The sequence below is a fragment of the Centruroides vittatus genome, unplaced genomic scaffold, assembly GCF_030686945.1.
Source record: "Centruroides vittatus isolate TY-2023 unplaced genomic scaffold, ASM3068694v2 scaffold_1478, whole genome shotgun sequence".
NCBI lineage: Eukaryota > Metazoa > Arthropoda > Arachnida > Scorpiones > Buthidae > Centruroides > Centruroides vittatus.
The window spans coordinates 898,244-916,094 of NW_027122680.1; the positions used below are offsets into that span (position 1 = coordinate 898,244).

Below are 17,851 nucleotides of genomic sequence, written 5' to 3' on the forward strand. Positions count from 1 at the left end.
AATCTGGAAAATGTATAAAAAATGATTGTTGACAGAATGGTATTGTAAAATATTATAGTGTCTAAACTAAAAGAATTCTAAAAATTATTATACATGTATAATAATTTTTTAGAGTAATTATATGCTGGAAATGAAAATTCAAACACCAAAGAGGAATTATACTAGGTGAATAAAAATTAGAGAATATTTATCCTAAAAAAAAATGCACATATTAAATATCAACTCCAGCAAAAAGTTTAATGAAACAAAAATGTTTTGAACATAATTTGATAGGTCTTCATCAGTTTAGTGACTCGACTCTATATTCATTGTGTAAGTTAATCAAACTTAAAGGTTGGATGTCACACCAAGAAAGAGGTGGAATTCGCTCTGCACTAAATCGGGACCATATGCTGGGTGTTTATAGAGTTCCAAGTTGGGTGGAAGGATGAAAGATGGAAGTCTTCACATCTTTATTGTGTGAAGACTTCCACCTTTTTCCTGAACTGAAAATGTGGCTGGGAGGGCAGAGGTTTGAGACTAATGACGATCTTCAAAACAATGTTAAGGCTCATCTAATGCCTCAATCTTCTCAGTGATTATGTCGAAAAGTAACCATTTTGTACCTAACTTTTGGTAATAAATTCAATTTGTTATTTACATTTGTCTTTGTTTTATGGACCATCAGAGGTTGAAAAAAAAAACAGCTTATGTACTAAGTAATTTCTGAAAAATGGAACCTGATGAAGACCTATGAATTGGGTTGAAAACATTAGAAAGCTTTGATTAAAATTGTTTTGCTGGAAATGAAAGGTGTTTTTAATTTTAGAATGATCTGTAGTTCTAGTTTGAGTTTCTCTATAAATATGTAGTGTGTTCCTACATGTATTTTAAAGTTGAAGTGGATTCTGAGAGTGTACAGTTAAAATAAATATGCACTTGACTTAGTATTTAGTTTCAATTTTGGTCTTATTTATGAAATGGTGTAGAGGTGCATTATTCTGTTGTAAGCAAGATGAAACATTTCACAGTCACTACAGTATAAGTATTTAAAGCATAAACCCTAACCATTTTAATAGCTAAAACATCATTTTGAAATGCAGTTTATAATTAAAAATAATTTCATGAAATTCAAGATACTTATATATCTATGCAGTGCTCGTTGTGATAACTTGCTTCTGATGCAAAACATTTTTTGCCACATCTGCTTCCAGAATGGATGGTAACAAAGGCTGGTACTCTTGTATGAACTACTGTACTTATAAACAACTTCAGTGTACATTTACTGTATTTAGCTTATTGTTTATTTTTTATTTTTTGACTGGTTTTTTCACTTTGCCACTTATGGCAGTTTCCTTGTCACTTACTTATTTGAGCTAGTCCTACCTGTATATACCAAGATTGTAAAAGCCGTTGTATGTCAATTTTTAGAATAAGAGTTTTAACATTTATATGATTATTTTCAATATTTCATCTAAAATGCAGCTAATTTATAAATAATGTGTTCTAACGTCAACTAGAGAGAATAATTGATCAGAGTTGACCTTTTTCATTGGGAGACCAATTTGTTGGATTGTTCTGGACTTCATAATCTCAAATTCAGCGTTTTTTCCACTAGATTTACAACAAGAGAGATTTAGTGGCACTGAGCTACCAGAAAATCTAGGAGTCTGTGTGTTCAATATCTCTTTTGAGAGCTGACCACCACTTTTTGTGGTTCTTTTCATTCTTAGAAGTAAGACTGGCTTTATTGTGATGACCATGAAGTTACACCTGTAGGACACTTTCCAAATGAGTTAATGAAAGTTTCAACAAGTCCCCAGCACAGTATATAGGGTTTTCCATATAATATGGTGTCATTAAGTTGAAATTGCCGGGTCCATAATCTTTATCTTTTCTTATATTCTATGTGAATAGAGATGATGAAGATAAACAAAAACTATGCTCATGTTGAAATAACAGCATTTTACTACATGTCAACATTCTTTTATTGAAACAGTGTGTTACTGGTATTCTGAATGGGACACAGTAGCAGTAGCACAAAGGGGGGAATGAAGACCCCATAGGTATTGCCTGGGTATGAAAAGGGGACATGAAAGATGAGAAGAGTTGAAGAAGGTGGAAGGTGAAGAAAAAGTAAGATAGGATAGATGGTGAAGTAGGAAGACTTGTGAGTGCCTGCATCTCATTTATTAACAAAACAAAAGATAATATACAAAATATATACAATGAATACATAAGTTAGAGTAGTTGAAAAATGATGACAAGGAAAATATACAAAATTGAATAATACTGTAAATAACAGAATTAAGGAACAATGCAGGAACTCACAACAGGTAAATGTATAGCTGCAGATTTGCTTGCATGCCGGCAGACATAAAACAAATTAAAGATACAATGAGAGACAATAACATAAAGCAAAATGCTGAGTAATGTACGATTTTAAACCTGAAACACACATATACAAACAGATTACATGGATTGAAAAATACAGCATTACTCGTGAGCCAAGTATTACTAACAATTGATATTGTAATAAATTACAGTAAATTAAATGTAAGAACATAAAAATAAAAATAAGTACATTCAGCATGCATGTACTTATTTTTATTTTTATGTTCTTACATTTAATTTACTGTAATTTATTACAATATCAATTGTTAGTAATACTTGGCTCACGAGTAATGCTGTATTTTTCAATTAAATGTAAGAACATAAAAATAAAAATAAGTACATGCATGCTGAATGGGACACAAGAAATAATGTCTTCAAAAGTGCCTTAAACAATATGTAATTTTGTAATCATTTCGTGAGTTTGATAATGGGTAAATTTATGATCACAGAAAATTTGAGAAAATTAGGTATTAAACTCTAGCTTGAAGTTGATTTATTTTTATTTATTTTTTTAAATCCCTCTTAAACTTCTTAATGAGATTTTACTGTATGTTGTTACAAATGCATATGGTATGCAACTAATAAATTATTTCCATGTGTTTTTAGAAAAGTCAGAAAAAGCAGTATTCAGATTTTTGTGAACTTCCTAAAGTATGACAAAGATATGTCAAATTATTTGAAACATTTTTTATATATGTATATATTATAATATAATTAAAAATATATATCTTTTTTAGATTGCTGCAAAGATTCATACTGGAAGTGGAGGAGGAAGTAGCGATTCAAACAGTCTTGGTGTTGGAACAAAACGTTCTCTAGAAGAAAGTAAGAAACTCTGATGATTTAAAAAAAATATAAAATGATATTAAACTATTATATTGTAAGAATAACTTTGTTATGCTATTTGAAAGTTCACTGCAGCTAAACAAAATGAAAGTCACATAATTGAGAGGTGTTTAAATGTTTATAATTGCCTTAAAAACTGAAGTAAATAGAGTACTTTTAAATATTAAAGAAAATGAAAAATATGCTTGAAATTTGAACATATTTTCAAAAAGCAAATTATTTTGAAATTTTTTGTAATTGCATAATGTGTGGTGTTGTGTGTACAAAAATGATAATGTTAAAAAAGATTTATATTAAATTATTTTTAAATACTAATACTGCTTCTTTATCTCTAAACCTAGATTAATTTTATTTATCTTCTGGAATAAATTAACTAGACCTAGAAAGCAAGAAATCATTGTAAAATTTTACTTACCCATATGAAAAGTTAATGGCTTAGACATTGACAGAGATAATTATGACACACAACTGTGTCTAAACTACAATTTTTAATCTGTGATTAATTTTTTATTATAATTTTCTAAAATGCAAGATTTTATTACTATAGTAAATAAAGTTTTAATTTATAAATAATAATAAAAGTTATTCTTTTTGACATTAAGATGGAACGGATGCAGAGTATGATATACTGAGTATTCATTCATTCACATGACATCTTTATACAGGGTTGCAATTGATGGATGGTCCTTTGCCATTCTTCACGGTTGTAGGCTTTCCCAAGCTTGAGCCAGTCTATTTTTTTGATGTCCTGCCACATTAGCCTAGGTCTTCCCTTTCTCCATCTGCCTTCCATCATTCCTTGAACTGCAATTTTCATCAGTTTCCCTGAGGATCCTCTTATTATATGCTCAGCATATGCTGTTTTTCTTCTGGATGCTGACCATCAGGTTCCTTTTCATTCCAAATCTGTTCATAACCATCTCATTGGTTATTCTATCTATCCAACTAATTCTTTTGATTCTTCTAACACACCACATCTCAAAGGAATTTATTCTATTAATTGCCTCTTGGTTTATTGTCTCCGTGACTTGCATCTGTATGCAGCCACACACCAAATTGTTTTAAGTATTTTCAGTTTCAATTTTTTGCATACATTTCTACCTCTTAATACTGTGAGGATATTTGTGTGAAAGCAGCTTTAGCCTTTTTTTTATTGTGTTTTTAATTTCATAATTACATCTATTATCCTCAGTTATCCAACTTCCTAGGTACTCAAACATTTTTACCTTTTCTATTTTCTTTCCATCCAACATAATCTTTAGATCTTCATTTTCTTCTCTTGAGATTATGATAACTTTTGTTTCGTTTGTGTTTATTTTTATTTGGTATCTTGCTTTTCTCACTTCCATTTCTTTCAGTCTATTTAGAATTTTCTGTAACCCTTCCTCAGCATTACATAGCAGAGCAATGTTGTCAGCATACTTAATGTTATTGATAACATGCCCATTAATTTTTACGCTTTCGTCTACATTTTTGAATGCTTCTCTCATCCATTCATTGTAGATATTAAAAAGTGTTGGGACAAATCACATTCCTGTCTTATTCCTTTTTTAATCTGAATTCATTTGGTATCCTCTCCCTGAAATTTGACCATTGCTTTTTGACTTTTATAGATGTTGTAGATTATTCTCAGTAATTTTTTTTTATCAATACCTACTTTTTTCAGAATCTGAAACAACAGCATTTGATTAACACTATCAAAGGCCTTCAAGAAGATAGTGTTAATCAGTGTCTACAAAACATACAAATAACTCTATTATGATCAGTCACCCTTTCTATTATAAGTTGTATCATTGTAATGGCCTCCCTTGTCCCTCTGCCTCTTTGAAAACCAAATTGTGATTTCATCTAGTTCGATTTATGTAGTTATCTGTTCTTCACTGTATGATGTTTACTAAAACCTTTGAGGCATGTCTTATCAAGCTAATAGTTCTGTGTTTATCACAGTTTAAGGTATTGGCAGTTTTAGGAATAGGGATGAAGATAGATTTTGTGAAAACATCTGGAATATTTGCCTCAAATTTTGTTTAAAAAAATTAGTTAGGATTCTGAGCATTATATGTTGTTTTTTTAACTATTAAATATTTTATTGGCTTTTATTCCTTTAATATAAAATATTTAATTTAAATTCTGTATATACCATTTGTTTAATCAAACTACTATTTAATAAATTTTATTATAGATGGTGCTCCAGAATCAAAAAAGTTAGCTCCGATGAATGATCGTAAGTAATTAGTTAAATTTCTGAATTGATGTTTCTAAATAAAATTTTTATTTTAAATAAAATAATTAAATAAAAATATAATCTTATCAAGTGAAAGTTATGATGCATTTATAAACTTCAAAATTTAAATGAATGTTACCTATTTTTTATCATAAAATTTTCAGATTTGTTTTATTAATTTAGAAAAAAGCAAAATTTAAGTAGATTTGAATTTGTATTCATTTAAATATTAAGTTCTGTCATTGAGATTGTTCTAAATTCAATAACTTTTAATCTGGGACATTTGCTTTGTTAAGATTAATTGACAATGATTTATTGCAGTCTTACTAAATTTAACACTTATTTATGTCTTGTGATTCACACAAAAATGCATTTAGTCTGTGATGAATTTTTATCTGTTGATATTCTTGACACTTGAATAATGTGGCAGAAAGAAAAATTCAGTACTGTGCAATTATTATTAGTAAAATAACTTAATAGAATTTTATTATATATTTAAAATTAATTTTTTATAATTGCATACACTTTGGTGATATATTCTACAATTAGTAATAAGTAACTATTTACCTAATGTTTATATAAAAAAAAAATGACTGAGCTAATTAGAAACACTTCTTGAAATTCAAACTTTTTAATTTTTAAGTTTAAAAAGTTGTATCCTATTGTATATCTGCCATGTTGCTTCAGTACAGAAGTAAATTAGTTACTCACTCTTTATAAAATCATATTTTTAACCATTCAGGGAAGTAGTTACTTTTTAAGACAACTACAGATGTGTAGATTGAAAGCTGCAAATGAATACCATTAATTATAAATAGTAAGATATTTTAGTTAAACATAAAAAAAAAACTTTCTGATCAGCAGCAGTTGCATATTTTCTTTACTGTGTAGATGGTACTTTGATTCTTTTTTAATTTGTTTGATGAAATAATTTTGTATCACTATATATATATATGATTTGTGATATTTGTCCTAATGTATAACTGACATTTTCTTTTCTCCTAGCATTTGGGGCTCAGTTAGCAGCTATGCAACAGCAAAGGTATGTCTTTTGTGTTTATTTTTCTTTTTCCATTTTTTATGGTTTGGATTAACCCGAATTGAGAAATTTAAATCAATAAAAATTTATGTAAGAATAAAATAAAAAACTTACTTAAAAGCAATAATTTCTATATATATACAATTATTACTGTAAATAAATTTACATGATTGTATCTTGGTCTTCACCATTGCCCTAGAAATGAAAGTCCTGTGTTAGTGCTACTTTGGGAAGTAATGTGATCAGATCATGAAATAGAATAATAGAATGAAAAAAATGTTTCATATGATTTGAAATTATTACTAAATTCAAATATTTGTCTTAATTTTCTTCATTGGAATTAAAAGTAATAGATTTTCATATGTTATGTAATTTTTATATTTAAAATAATTTGCATTATAGTGATTTAAGTTTTATTTTGTGAAATACATTTGTTATTTTTTTTATATTTTTTCATACATTTTAAAATCATTTGAAATAATTACTGTTAAGAATTAGTATTTGATTAATTTTTATTTTGAATATTTAAAATTTATCAAGAAAGCAGTTAAGTGTATGATATATATATGCTTTAATTTTTCATGACTTTTCAAATTTATATCTGAAAATTCACATAATGTATAGATTCTTGATAATTTAAACATAATAAAAAATGGTAAAAGAATTTAATTTTTATCATATAATAACAAGCATTTTGGGAGTTAATATACCAATACACTGAAGGGATTGGTAAGTAACACTTAAAAACTTATTTTGTGTAAATTATTTTTATTACTCGATAAATTAAAATTGTTTAAAATTTACACCAAACAAATTTGATTCAGTATTTGAAAGCTGCTTAGTTTTTTATAACGGATATTTATTTTCTGACAAATATCAGACTTTTTCTATTAACTCCTCAGTCTTGAGTGTTTTTATGTTCACATCATACAAAAAGTGCTGATTTTATCATGAATATTTGATACAATGTATGAAAAAAAAATAGCTTTATCATGTGTTTTTTTTAAGAATAAAATAATTTTAGTTACTTGTTTGAAGGAAAAACTATCTGAAACAAGTTACAGATGTTTTCAGATTACAAAACAAAATCTAAGTTTTTATGCCAAAAACAGCTACATAATTTCTATAACATAAAACCACCTATTGGAGAAACAATGAAATAAACATACAACAACAGTGAATTGCATCAGAGTTGTTAAAATAAAAATTTCTAGAACATGTTTCTTACCAAATGTATGTAACAAAGCCAAAAAAGCTATCACTGTGCATGGATAAATGGGATGCAACAGTAACTGAGATGTTAAAATTTATTTCTTAATTTGGACTTAATTGCTACTGTTTTACTTTGTGTGACTTGCATGTCACATTTATCTATTGCATATCTTTTGGTTCCTTTTAATTTATAGTTTATAAATTTTCAATAAAAGTAGTAATTGATTATCCATATAAATTTTGATATTGATCTTCTGTACTTACATAACTTGTACACATGTAAAATTTTTATTCATGACAGTGAACTTTTGTTTACTCTTTAAATTTTCCTGAGAATGAAATTTATTTTTCATTTCTTAGTGTATTATAGTTTAATATAGTTGTACTTTGGGCTTTATCATAAGTAATTTATATAGAAAAGGTTGATGTTAAATAATAAAGGAATAAATCAAAATGCTTATTTTCTAATAATTAATACATCAAGATAAATTTACACTAGTCTTTCTTTTGATAAGTTTATATTGGATGATTGAATAATTGTCACTTTTTCTATAAAATACATCTTGATTTAAGTTAACTGTTTAAGCACCGTAAATGTTTTTTTTCTTTCAGTGTTTAAAAAGTCATTTTTTTAAGAAAAAAGTATTCATATTAATGATGAAATCAATCGAAACAATATAATTTCACAAATTATATTATATAAATATAATAGAAAAACACATCAATATTTTATTAGATTTATAAAGAAAATGATCTTTTTTAGTCAGAAATGGAAGAAATGAGTGCTTTATAATTTAGTTTTAAATCCAAATTATTTTTGATGTTATTAAAATATCATAGGCAACAATAAACGATTTACAAATAAAACTAAAATAGAGAAAGATTTTAATTATTACTTAATAGAAGAAATCAAGTTTTGTGGTCTTTTGCAGTATATTCTCATCTAATAATTGCAGCGTACTATTAAAAATCATAACTACTGTATATTTTGCTGTTGATTTATATTAGACTGAAAAGAGTGACAACTAATAGAGAAATTTGCAAAAGTTAATGATGTATAAAAATACAAAATTGAATGTTTTACGTTTATCCATATAGTAATGTATGCAGATTGAAGATAAACTTAAGTTTTATTGCAAAAATCACAGTTGTACTTTTACTCATTTTTACACACAACTAAAAGGTTTCCAAATATGTTTCTTCTGTTGCATGGAGAATATGTAGACAATATTCAATTTCTTGCCATACTTTGCAACATCTGTAGTGTAACAGAAGCACCAGGGTCATAGGTGTACACAAAATTTGTTGAGTTCATTGATTTTGGTCCCAGAAAGCCCATTTGATTCTCTTTATTCTCATCTCATCCAACAGGTGGGAAACCCCACCTGTTGGATGAGAATAATGTAAGTTTACTTTGGACAAGAATTGTTTCTTAAGTTTTTAAAAATAAAATCAGCTTGATCTGTTTAACACAAAATGAGCTGAATGGAAAGTTTTGACTGGTTTTGCTATACAAATTTCCTTTGTAGCTGGAGGGAAAAAGCAATTTCATCTCCAGGTACAGAGAAAGAAGAAATTTTCAGAGCTTAGGGTGAATAGTGTTTTGTGATGGTGGATCCTTTCCAAACACATGCTGAAAGTTTTCTGCACTTGCTTAATGGAATTTGCCTCAGCATACCACCACACAGTTTCTCACTTTATCTTGAGCTGATACATATCATCCACTGCCAGAAAATTTTTTTTTACCAATTTGTTTAATTACTTATGAAAAATGTTAGTCAAAGTCAGAAAAGTTTAACTTTGTAACAACTTTGGCATCATTTTCTTGTCTGACCTTTCTTGTGCCTGAGTTCATGTCTTAAGCATAATCATCTGTGCAGTTAATCACAGGTGCCATGATGGTCATCAGTGAGCAACATCAAAAATTTGGTGCATTTTTTTTTACAAAATTCCTAAAAAAAACCATATTTTCATGTATTCTAAACAACAAATTAAAAAGAAAAAAATGTTTTTAATCATTTTACATAAAATTTGTTGGTAGTCAATGTGTTAATTAATTTCAAATATTATTACTTATGATTTGTGTGTATTGCAGATTCATTAATTATGAGGAAATGTAATATATTTATTTAAATTGAAATAATTATTACCTAATTTATTTTAATATTTTGTTTTGGAAGATATTTTGTCATTTCTAAGGTTTTATGGTGTGTTTTCTTTTTCTATATATTAGTCAAACTAACTTTTTCAGAGCTGGTGATCCTGGTCCAACCGCTGTCATGGCTGAAGAATGGAGTGTGCCTGACAAAATGGTTGGATTAAGTAAGTACATTAAATAATAAATTTCCGAATATTTTAAAGAAGTGCTTAATTATACTTTTGAATTTGAATTATTGGATTTATTTCGAAAAATATGTAACAGTACAGTACATAGTTAATATTAACTATATACGAGAAATTGTTTGAATGGAAAGCAGATGAAAAATGAAACTGCAATTTTAATTCTCGAGAATTTGCTTTAGAAAAAATACTTAATTTTAACGTTAATTCGTTTAAATAATACATTCCATCATCAGATCTGATGTTTAACTGTTCTACAATCCAGTAAAACAGTTAAATATTTGGATTTGATGATCCCAAAAAGTGATTTATTACATTAAAAAGTTAACCTACAAAATCATTTAAAGGAATTTTTTCCTTTTTTCCTCCTGTTAAGTTTAACCGTGGAGTTTTATGATTCATTCAACTTTGTGGATGTAAAATATTTTTTGTCATATTTATCGAAAATAAAAGAACAATACTGTTAGAAAATATTAGTTTTACAAAGATACAAAGGTTGATGACAGAGATCTGTGCATTTTGTTTGGACATCATTTTTTTAAAGTGTAGTTCTCTCTAAAAGAATTTTAAGAATTAATAGTCCCATCAATAAACTTGAGTATATTTTCTAAAAGCAAAACTCATTTGAAAGTATTCTAAGTTAAGCATTTCATATGGTATTTTATATTCATACAGTTTGTATCATTATATATTCAATAACATAACTCATTCAGATATTTCCAGTCTAATTATAGTAAGTAGAATTCAGTTTTAAAAATTTAAGAAAATTTTATATCTATTTTATGACATGAAATTTTCAATTTGAATTTAATGATGTTAATATAATTTAATATTTCTGGATTTTTAAGAAGTAGATATTAATTTCAATACGTTAATGTATAAACTTCAGTACAAAATTTGTGAACGTTTTAAAAAGAAATATAAGAATTATAAAACAGGAGTAAAATAAGCAAGCATATTTTATAAAAGAATTATGTAATTGGGTGGCGATTTTGAAAAATTGTAGACCTATAAATTTCCACTGTTGTCTGTCTTTCCTTAATATCAACAACAGAGTTAGATAGATGAAAGACGAGACCAGATATGGAAACCTTGGAGGCCCTGATATATGAACTTCCGATGCAAACTAGAAGTCATATTATTTCAATTAAAAATTTTCTTCTTGAAAGCAGTTAAATGGAGTCGTACAGATGACCAGCACGACTCCATTGCTAATGGAAAACTAACGATGTACAGGGGCAAGACACTACAGTACTAATTTAAGATGGAGAGCATATAATTTAAAGGAAATAAATTAAAAATTACAGACTGGCATTGTGGTAATGTCACAATAAATAATTGCTCATTACTATTAGTTTTATTATTTTTAATTAGTGTTTTATGATTAAAAAAGTCTTAAATTTTTAATAATGATCTTTGGTTATCTTAAAACTGACCTTTTATTTATTTTATGCTTATAAAAAAGTGTTTAAAACTGCTCGTGATGTTTATTTCTTCATGAATTGCATTATTTATTGGGCTGCAATTTAAAAATTGCAGCTTAATAAATGATGCAATATTAGAAAGTTGTTATACACTGGATTATAAATGTAAAGATATGATATAGAAACGATAGTGAATTATCAAAAAAGTTATGGAAACCAAACTTTAACTTTTGATAATTTTAACTATCTGTTTAATGGTTTTAACTATAATGAAGTATGGACATTATTATTTAAGTTTATCTGTTTAAAAATGCAAAAAATGGATATATAAATATGACTAAAACATGAACATATCGACGAAATATCAGTTGAAATAAACTATCAGAACTGAAAGACAATTTTCCGCTAAATTTATTTTGTTTAATTAATTTATGAAATCGTCACATAAATTAACTCAGTTTCATATGATGAAAAATTTGAGATAAAGTTGAACTATAGAAATATCATTCAATAGTAATTTCGAGAAGCTTAAATAAAATTCTAATAAATAAAATAAACTATATATTAGTAATTACTGGATTGCTTGTTTTGAATAAGATTATAGCTATAAATATTTTTTTTCATAATTATAATTAATATTTCAAAGTAAAAAATATTTTTTTACTTAACAACTGAATTGCAATATTTTGTTATGGATGATTTGCAAACAAAATTTTACAACGAGCTTTTAATAAGATAGATTTCTTCGATATACGCTCACCGCCAAAAGTTAAGCACGGAGCAGAAAATGTTCAGGTTCGGAAAGCAGTCGGCATTTGAGAGGCTGCAATTCACTGCAGAGGCATCTTCATGAAAAATTCGGGTAAAGTTAGCCTATATCAATTCACTCTGCACATCTTAAAAGAGTATATATATGATAGGGTCATACAGTTACGAATTTTAGTCATTCTACTGTTTGAATTTGACTTACGTTACTTTTATTCGAAATTTAAAATTGTTTTTTTGAATATTATCGTTCCACTGTTCCAATTTGAAATTTGTTAAAAATAACTTGATGTAGGCCTCGGTGAGGTCGAAAATGTTCGTTTTCGTTAATATTTGTTACTGGTGGTTAAAGGTTTTGTTTTATGTGCAAAATTACTGTTACAGAAATAGGTAAAAATTTAGAGGCAAACAAAAAAAAAATTCAGAAAAGAATAAAAATATTCTTAATGCTATTTTGAAATTTTCACTGCAATGTTTTAAAAACGAAAAACGGAACGTGGGTGTTATACCTGCTGCATGAAAGGAATTAAATTTCATTGCTGAACAATTTTGCAGGGTGAGTCTAGGTCATTGGTTCCTGATGTGGAATGTTTCAAGGAGGGAGAAAGAAAAAATAGAGAGCTATAAGGAAATCGTACTAATTTACAAAACAGAATATAAAAATTTATTTCCTAGTTTGTACAAATTATAAGTGTTACATTATAGAAGTCTTAATTGAAAATCCAATAACAAGAAAGACATAATTTTGAAAAGAAAATTTATATGGTGAAATGAAACTGAAGTTCCAGAGTAGGGGATAGATGATTTGAAGTAAATATGGCTAATGGGAATCTAGAACTACAGTAACATCTTGTGTGTCTGCTAAGTGATTCAGCACTTCAGGCAAGATTCGGATATCAAAAGTTCAAAACAGATTGATGGGTGATCTCTTCTGTTCTTAATAGCCAAAGGGTTAAACATAACCCTTTGATGGGTGGTACTTTCATGAGAGAGCATATTGTGACTATTACACTGCATATATATTACTTCATATTCTCCAATATTTAATTTTTTCCTGAATTGTATTGGATTGGAATGGTTGGATGAACATTCCACAGACCGGCACGTGCTTTCCTGGCCATCACGGTCGCCTGACCCCAATCCAATCGAGCACATCTGGGATGCAATTGAGAGAGATGTTTGAGGCTCTGACCACCTTCCATCTAATCTTCGTGATTTGTGGGAGATTATTCAGGACTCTTGGATATGTATGGCTTCCCATTGCTTCCAGTGTCTTGTGGAAACCATGCCAAGACGAATTGCAATCATCATCAAGGCAAAAGGTGGTGCTACATGCTACTAGACAGGTATCCCTAATTCAATTGCTCTTCAGTGTACACTTCTAAACCTTTCAATCAATATGCACTTTTATTTACTGATCTTTTTCAGGAAAAAATACAAATGGAATGTTGGTTGCATTTGAATAGAACAAAAATTTTAAAAACATTTTAGAATAAATATTTCAAATGTCAATAGTCGGGACTTTTGAAGTTACAAATAAATGAAACATAATGAACTAGTAAAACACACAAAAGTAGTAATAAAAATATTAGAACAAATAATAATCAAGTAAAACAGACATCTCCTAATGCACATGCTATATGTTCAAACAGTGCTGCTGGATGTATATTTTACAAAACTCCATTCTATGGTTTACAGTATCATCTGTCATCTTGTCCCATGGGACCAAGGTTTGCATATGAGATGATATGAGACTTATTTTGAGGAAAAATATATAAAACATGATAGTGGAGATTTTACGTATCTATAAAATGCTATCTAGTGTCTTTTATCTAAATATATAAAATTACTTGTCCTGACTGACTGATTGATTCATCATCGCCCAGAGCAAACCACTGAACCTAGAGGTGAAATTCTGTACACAGTTCAGGTACATCATGGAAATGCACACTAAGAAGGGATTTTTCGAAATTCCTCCGTGGGGGGAGAGCATTAAGTTTTAACCGAAAAAACGGCTTCTACTTTTCTATTTTAGATGCTATTTTTTGTTTTTAACTGCATTTAGTCTTCATTGAGTACTTAGGTGTATTAAATTGATAACATTTCAGACATTGTTATAAATATTTTTATATATTTCGATTTTTTAACCAAATGTTTGAACAGTTTTAAATTCGAATTTGTTATTGCATATTGGTTCGATTATAGAACGATTGTAAACGTTCCAGAAAATTGATCAAATTGAAAACAGTTTATTTGATTTTCAGCAATTCTCATCATTCTCAGCGGTAGATGTTATATAACAACTACTATGGTTGTTGAAATACTGAATATAAGTGGTGTTTGCTTGCAAAATCCGTGCAGGTGAAGTCGCAGGTAACAGCTAGTTCTATATAAATTTTAAGTAGTAAGTGATCCAATGGGTCACATGTGGACTAGTATAAACTAATCAAAACAAAGAAATTATTAACCACATCAATGATAAAAAATTGTTAGATTTCCTGACTTAAGTATAACACACAAAATTTGAATTTTTGTTTTAGGCTATTCATAATTAAACTATTGTTTATTGATATTTGTTTTGTTGAAGTTATTTTGCATGTTATTTTATGAAAAGACAATGTGTGTGAGTGTTTTAGGATTTAAGAAAATAATAAATTTATTGATTTTTATCGCATTACAATCTGAATATATCAGTAGATTTAATATATTTTACTTGATACAAGCACAGAAAAGAATTTGTATTTAATTTTACATTGTAGAGTAAATACACTCACTGAATTAGAAACTTCCATGCATATTAAGTAAATGTAATTTTGCAGCTTATATACAGAACACTTGAGTCATGTGAGTTACCATGTGTTCATAAGCTTCTATTTAAGAATGCTGTTGGTCAGCATGGTCATTAAGTTTATGAAAATGGGAAAAGCGAAGGACTTTATGGAGTTTCAAAAAGGGCTGATTGTGGGTGCCTGTCTTGCTAGAGCCACGATATCAAGAACTGTAGAGCTGACTGGTTTTTCCGAAGGTGAGATATCCTGTGTGTTTAATTGGTGGAAAAATAACCCACAGTCGATGTCTAAAAGAAGTATCGTATATTCTGGCATATAAGATGACCTCTGACTTTTGAGAAGATTTTCCTGGGTTAAAAAGTCGTCTTATACGTCGGAATATATAGTAACTAATTCCAAAACAGTTAATCGAGAATGCGACTGATGATGTCTGAAAAGGCTAGTGCAGTAAAAAGAACTTCCTCTCTGTAGCAATTGACAGACGAATTTAATGAATCCTGTCCCCATCCCATATGTAATCAAACTATGTGCAGGGAACAAAAGAATTGGTATGCACAGTTGCAGGTCTATACAAAAACCACTGATTTCTGCAAAGAACCAGAAAGTTCATCTACAGTGGTGCTAAGAGTGCCATGATTGAATATCTAAGGACTGGAGAAAAGTAATGTGGTCGTCAGATGAATCATGGTACACCTTTTCCTGTACCGATGGTAGACAAGGGATTTGTAGGGAGCCCTGTGAAGCAATGGACCCTGTTTGCCTCATTAACACAACTCAAGGTTCTGGTAGAGGTGTTATGATATGGGGCATGTTCTATTGGAATGGAACTGGTCTGCTGATACTCCTGGAAGTGGGTGACTCCCAACAAGTACCTGGACATTGTTGCCGATTAAGTTCATCTTGCAATTTTACATTTTTTTCCTACATGTGACAGCTCTTTCTTTGATGACAATGCTACTGTCTATTGCACGAGGATTGTTCAGCAGTGGTTCATTAAGTATAAAGGCTACTATTGCCAGTCACCTGGCCATCAGAGCCCAGATCTTCCAGCAAAGTTCCACTTCCATCAAATCTACGTGAACTAAAAGAAAGTCTAGTTAATGCCTGGTATGCATTTGACTTAGAAGCTATTTGGCACCTTGTAGAATCCATGCCAAATTGAGTAAATGATATAATTCAAGCTAAAGTTGGTCCAATAAAATATTAAACTGCTGTTTCTAATTCATTGGCCAGTGAGTGTAGAAATTCTAATTAAAATTATTATTGAAAGAAATTTTAATGAGCAAAAATTATTGTGATATTGTCACAATGCTGCCAGGTTGCGATTTTTAACTTATTTAATTTAAAATATATGTTCTTGGTCTCAAATTATTAGTGTTTTGCCCCTGTACATCATACTTTTCCTGATAAATATCATGCCGGTTATCTATGCAATTTTGTTCTGGGGGAAATTTTTGAATTGAAATCACTTGACTGGTCTAGGCTGGAAGTTCTTATATGGTTAATCAGGGCCTGCTGGTCCAAAGCTTTCCATATCTGGTCTCAATTTTCATTTATCTAACAACATTCTTGAGATTAAGGAAGGGCAGACAGATGACAATGGGAATTTGTCTACAATTTTTTCAAAATTGCAGCCCACTAATAATTAAAATTTTAAGATGACAATATTGATATTCATATTTAGTCAAGAAATAGGAATGTCAATGATGTTATGTAGGTGATTCTATCCTATGTAATTTATTGTAGCTGATGAGCCTAATAGCTATTTAATATTTCATTACTTAAAATTTATTTAATACACACGATTTTTCATTGAATTTAATGCATGCATTGTTTAAATATCTGAAAATAAAAAGTACAGTAAAATTTTTAAAATATTGACAAATGAATTCTTCCAGTTATCGGTCGTGGCGGCGAGCAAATAGTCAGGATACAGTCAGAATCTGGATGCAAAATTCAATTGGCACTAGAGAGTTGTGGTGCCCCAGAAAGACCTTGTACACTAACAGGAACAAAGCAGGCTATAGAGTAAGTGTTTGTGAGATACTAACTTTTTAACATTAAGATTGTAATTGTATTCTAGAAAATTTTTTTGATTGACTAGACGATAATTTTCATAAATGGATGTATGAATGACACTTCATCATCTGAAACATTTTTTTCTTCAAATATCAATTGACTTGATATGATTTATTACTTCTCCCAAAGTATTTTTTAGTTTACCCTTTTCCTCTGCATTTCGAAATTTTTCAGTGTTATCTGACGTAATCAACTTTTAAGTGAATTTATTACTAAATGTTAAATATTAATATAAAATTTGCTTTCAGGTGGCACAAATTTTATCTGTTTTATGTAATTGAATAGGTTCGTGTTTATATTTGAAGTTTTTTTCTTACAGAAAAGTGAAAGAATTAATTGGTCAAATAGTAAATAGAGGTGGTCAAGCTGCATCGTCTGAAGGACAGCCATATGCACCCGAAGGACAGACAGTGGTCGAAATGATGATTCCCGGAGGAAAAGTTGGCTTAGTCATTGGCAAAGGAGGAGAAACTATTCGTAATCTTCAGGTATATTACATAGATTGGATAACTTTATAGATCCTGTTGTATATTATTATTTAATTATTTTATATTGCATTATCAAGTGAACGGATAACTAAACTAAAACTAACTTTTCAATGCTTAACTTTATTCATAAAACAGATGATAAAGTTGTCATAGTAAAAAAATATCAGGATAAGAACTCTCTCAAATGCCTATTTTATTGACGAGCACAAGCTTATTAAAAAAAAACCTAGTACTTTTAGATCTTTGGTCCTGAAAAAATGAGTTGAAAGACT

The 17,851-nt window shown here is 28.9% G+C and overlaps 1 protein-coding gene across 11 annotated transcripts in view; it reads left to right on the plus strand.

Annotated features, from left to right (window-relative positions):
- Nucleotides 1-17,851, plus strand: part of LOC136987150 (far upstream element-binding protein 1-like) — a 64,779-nt gene that overhangs the window by 4,547 nt on the left and 42,381 nt on the right. For 6 of the 11 annotated variants that reach the window (XR_010882583.1, XR_010882584.1, XM_067284831.1 and 3 more), the window contains exons 2-8: nucleotides 2,980-3,024; nucleotides 3,111-3,198; nucleotides 5,402-5,443; nucleotides 6,449-6,485; nucleotides 9,946-10,016; nucleotides 16,911-17,040; nucleotides 17,411-17,579. Coding sequence is in view for 9 of the 11 variants with exons in the window: in XM_067284831.1 (XP_067140932.1) it covers nucleotides 2,980-3,024; nucleotides 3,111-3,198; nucleotides 5,402-5,443; nucleotides 6,449-6,485; nucleotides 9,946-10,016; nucleotides 16,911-17,040; nucleotides 17,411-17,579 (582 nt within the window). In the remaining 2 variants the exon portion in view is untranslated. The remainder of the gene's footprint in view (nucleotides 1-2,979; nucleotides 3,025-3,110; nucleotides 3,199-5,401; nucleotides 5,444-6,448; nucleotides 6,486-9,945; nucleotides 10,017-16,910; nucleotides 17,041-17,410; nucleotides 17,580-17,851) is intronic. The other 5 variants (XM_067284833.1, XM_067284832.1, XM_067284834.1 and 2 more) reach the window with 5 other exon arrangements.